The 4944-nt window shown below is 36.6% G+C and overlaps 1 protein-coding gene across 2 annotated transcripts in view; it reads left to right on the top strand.

Annotated features, from left to right (window-relative positions):
- Positions 1 to 4501, top strand: part of septin3 (septin 3) — a 22265-nt gene extending 17764 nt beyond the window's left edge. For both annotated transcript variants that reach the window (XM_055906409.1, XM_055906408.1), the window contains exons 7-10: positions 1553 to 1648; positions 2026 to 2122; positions 2328 to 2379; positions 2554 to 4501. In XM_055906409.1, coding sequence (XP_055762384.1) covers positions 1553 to 1648; positions 2026 to 2122; positions 2328 to 2379; positions 2554 to 2683 — 375 coding nt within the window. In that variant the 3' untranslated portion in view covers positions 2684 to 4501. The remainder of the gene's footprint in view (positions 1 to 1552; positions 1649 to 2025; positions 2123 to 2327; positions 2380 to 2553) is intronic.
- Positions 4502 to 4944: the final 443 nt, after the last annotated feature.

Raw genomic sequence — 4944 nt, 5'->3', positions numbered from 1 at the left:
GCCTATTAGCTAAAAATGTAACTCCAAACACATTTTTTGATAGTAGTAGCTGTTTAGCTGGTTAAACAAAGGTTTTCCATGTATGTCCATGTCAAGAAAGCTTACGAACAGCCAGCGGCACTTGTTGCAACTGGTACTTGTGGTTGCTTTTTCAAAGCAGATACTTTTTACTTTTTTTTTTTTCAGATACTCAAGTGAGTGTAATTAGCTCCAATGAGTGTAATTAGCTCAATATTAGGAGTTGAGAAATAATGTTGGCAAAGAAGATATTTTCCTCTTTTCTACTGTAGATATGTAATTTAAAAAAAAAACAACAACAAAAAAAAAAATCTGTTTCGCTAACGATATTCATAAAAACATTGGAATAAAACAAAAAAAAAAAAAAAAAAAAATCTGTTTCGCTAACGATATTCATATATATATATATATATATATATATATATATATATATATATATATATATATATATACAGTGTATAAAAAAGTGAAAAAATATGTTTTATTCCAATGTTTTTATGAATATCGTTAGCGAAACAGATTTATTTTTTTTTGTTGTTTTTTTTTAAAATTACATATCTACAGTAGAAAAGAGGAAAATATCTTCTTTGCCAACATTATTTCTCAACTCCTAATATTGAGCTAATTACACTCATAGTATATAAAAAAGTATATATATATATATTTACACAGTGGGGTCTGAAATTATTTATAGCCTTGTTAAAGATAAGCAAAAATTAGAAAGTAATACTTTTTTTCTCAAAAAGGTAGTGGTCGAAATTATTGACACCCCTTTTTTCAATACTTTTTAATACCTCACCTTGTGAGGGTAATGGCACTGAGCCTTTTTCCAAAATGTTTTATAAGTTGGAGAACACATTGGAAGGGATCTTAGACCATTCCTCTATATAGAACCCTCCCGAATCCTTGATATCCTTTGTCTGCGCTTATGGACTACCCTCTTCAATTCAAACCACAGGTTTTGAATGGGTTTCAAGTCCGGAGACTGAGGTTGCCATTTCAAAATTATGATTTTGTGGCCAATTAACCATTTCTTTGTGGATTTTGATGTTTTTGGCAAAAATGTCCTGGTACTGGGTAAAGTTAATGATGCTGTTGACCTTAACAAGGGCCCCAGGACCAGTCGAAGCAAAATAGCCCCATAACATCAAAGATCTTCCACCATATTTTACAGTAGGTATGGGGCTCTTTTCTGCTTATGCATTCTTTTTTAGACACCAAACCCACCACTGGTGTTCATGGCCAAATAGCACTACTTTCATGTCATCTGTCCAAAGCACCAGTTCCAATCCAAGTACCAATGCCGGTGAGTAAAATCCAGGCGTTTAGATTTGTTGGATGACATGAAAATAGAGCTCTTTGGTATCTATATTTTCGCGGACCACCAGCTGTACTAGGGGCCGCGGACCCCAGTTTGAATATCCCTGGTCTAGATAGAAGTAATGGTAGAACTTGTTATGGATCACCAAGTCATGAGGGAAAACATTATTCTAGGATTAGGATATGTAACCTCTGCCTCCTCTTCATCTCTTAGGTGAGGAAGGAGCTGGAGACGTATGGGATTGAGTACTACCCGCAGAATGAGTTTGATGATGATATGGAGGATAAGAATGAAAATGACAAGATTAGGGTAAGGGCCTCTGTTCCAATTTTTGAAATCCACTTCAATTGATTATGTCTCCCTAATACTCTTCCTCTCAAGTGGAATAATGTGAACACGAGATAAATCTGTACCTCTCCCTCTTTTTCTCCCATGCCTCAATGGTATGAGCATGCAAAATAGTGATTGCCAAAATGATTAGGCAATTCAAATATTGAAATTAATTTCATATGAATATCAGACTATTTCTCTTATTTTATCTTTCTGGTTCTTTGTTATTTTAGCTCTCTTTCTGACACCCCTCCTCAGAGGAATAATAACTCCCGACTCTGTCTATTCACGGGATTCGTAAATTTCTTATGTTTTCCTCGTAAAATTGAACCCTGTTTAAACGAGTCTGTTCACAGGAGGCCATGCCCTTTGCAGTGGTGGGCAGCGACAAGGAGTTCCAAGTGAATGGCAAACGGGTTCTGGGGAGGAAGACAGCCTGGGGTGTGGTAGAAGGTAGGTTTATTTATAACCTCAATATAATTAATTAGGTCCTATATTAATGCCAAGCGTATTATGTTGACCTTTCTCCTCAGAGAGGCAGAGGGAATGGATTTATGGAGGTTGTTATACTGTAGTTGGGCCCAGGCTCAGACATGTAAAGCAAATGTGATTTAGATTTTTTTATGCCAAATGGGTTCTTTCTTGTATTTTGTTGCAGTTGAAAATCCCAATCACTGCGAATTTGCTCTGCTACGAGATTTCCTCATCAGGTAAAGCAATCAATCGTACATTGATCTATCTTTTACTAATGCTTTATAGCTTTGCTATTCTTACAATACAATTACAGATGAGTCTCTTATGCCTTTGAAGTTGACTTTAGTGACCAAATCCAACTGTATGTAGCTATCAGCTAATGCCCACCCTCTCTCCACTCTCCCTCCCAGGTCTCACCTCCAGGACCTGAAGGAAGTCACCCACAACATCCACTATGAAACCTACCGCGCCAGGAGACTGAACGACAACGGAGGTCTGCACCCCATCTCGGCCAACAACACTCAAGACAGCAACCTTTAAATTTAGGACCAGGGATTAAGGAAAGAGAGAGATAAACAGAGAGATCAAAAGATATTGATAGACAAATCTATGTTGTGATATGAGCATCACTGCATGCTTTGGAGAACATTATAGATGTGGAATTCATTGTCGCTCAAAATATCATGTCAGGAGAGCTTTCATTCCAAAACATGTCCTACGTCTCCCTTTCCTCCGCCCATCGTCCTAAACCACCCACACTCACATCCCAGTTACACCTGGGGTTAACCTTTGATCCTGCAATCCAAAACAAGGCCAACCCCAGTGTTTCCCCTATATGCATTTAGCAGCGGCGCAATAAATAGTGGCCGCCACTGCAAATGTATTTTGTTATTTTTGTTATAATGTAGATGTGTAGATGTATGCCCCAGGAACAGATCCCATCCGCCACCCCCAGCTAAATCTGCAACCCAAAGCATTTTGGGATTGAAGGGAATTAATCAAATGAAGTACTTCAAATTCAAGGGAATTCCCTTTATTCATAAAAAATGGATTTCCTATTTCCGCTCTCCTTGTGCTCTACTCATCCTTGCCCTGTAAGTATACCGTATGTTATGTAGCTGCCACCATAAGAATTGATTTTGTGCTGAAATACTTTATGAAGTGGCTTGTAAATGAGCACCTCAACTTCCACGGAAGCATTGTGACATAAATATAAATTGACAAAGGGCTTTATTTATTTACAATATAGCTATTTTGTGACTTTATCTTTAAATTGCACAAAATATAGAAATCACAGTCTGAAATGTTCTTTGCCACTCACAACTTTTGTGGGCTTTTTTGGAAGCTCTGATGTCAAAGTGACGTGCCAATTCCCTTTAATGCTTTAATGCCGGCTTTCCTTCTCTCTGCCACACGAGGGCAGTGCTTCCCTGCGCATACTTACCCTGTGATAGGAAATGGTTTATTCATAGACTTAGATAGATGTCTCTTTTTAGTCCTGTATCTATCTCTATAGTTTACTTCCCTCCCTCCTATTCACTCCCTCCACTTCATCTGGTGACCCATGCCCAGTACATGTTTACAAGAAGTCCTCCGTTACCAGAGTAATCATTCCAAATATACCCGATCAGTTATGACATGGTAATGTTTACCAAGGTTTCTTATGGAAATCACCCTTCGATAGAGCACAGGTATTCCAGAAGTAGCCTACAAGCAATTAAGTTTCACTATATTTATCAAACAAATCACTTTTGATCTAAACTGTATCCTAAAAGGGGTTTCCCTGCAAACATTTTATACAATCATACAGCGTGTGTGTGTTTGTACGTGTGTGTGAGTGAGAAGTGACTCAATTTGGTGTCTAACGTTTGGAAATGTGTAGTCGTATATCATTAGTGTGGTATTAGTGAAGACGTTTTTTCAAGGAACAATTTAAAAAATAATACAAAAAAACTATTCTCACTCTTGTTTCTATACAATGTTTTTATGTATGTATGTCAGGAAACATCTCTCCTAGTCCTTCTGTCATTTTCATGTAAGGATATCCCAAGCTCGCATATCAATGCACAGTCATTTCAATACATCAACCATTTTTGAACGTGGTGTGTACATCAACCAACCGCTAGTAACAATGCATCACTAAAACTGCAGTAACTCAAATCATTCCACATCTCTTAAAAACAGCAGTGAAACTTTTGGCTGTGAATTTCATCGTTTCATTTAAAACCCATTTTTCTTAAAAAAGTTGTTCTGATACGCTGAGATGTCATTTCAGTATTGCATTCATTATTTATATATTCATGTATTATTTATAGTAATTTATTGTTTATTTAATAAAAATACTTTTGACATCTCTTAGTAGTGTATTGACTCGTTTTCTTATCTTATTAATTCTTTATTATCTTTGTATTGCCTCTACTTGACAATAGTTCACATTTGGAAAAACAGTACATTTTTTATTTACTTACAGAGAGGGAAGGGTGCTCCCTACTGGTCCTCCTGTTTCAATACAATTTCAATGTATGAATCACAAATGGGTGCATTTCTCCCTCCCAGGAACTATGGAGACAATTATGCTTGTAAATTAATCAGTGGTGTAGAGTACTGAAGTAAAACTACTTAAAAGTACTTCTTAAGTAGTTTTTTGGGGTCTGTACTTTACTATTTATATTTTTTACAACTTTTACTTTTACTCTACTACATTCCTAAAGAAAATAATGTACTTTTTACTCCATACAGTGCATTCCGGAAAGTATTCAGACCCCTTTTTTCACATTTTGTTACGTTACAGCCTTATTCTA

The sequence above is a fragment of the Salvelinus fontinalis genome, chromosome 40, assembly GCF_029448725.1.
Source record: "Salvelinus fontinalis isolate EN_2023a chromosome 40, ASM2944872v1, whole genome shotgun sequence".
Taxonomy (NCBI): Eukaryota; Metazoa; Chordata; class Actinopteri; order Salmoniformes; family Salmonidae; genus Salvelinus; species Salvelinus fontinalis.
This window is presented reverse-complemented; position numbering and strand designations above follow the sequence as displayed.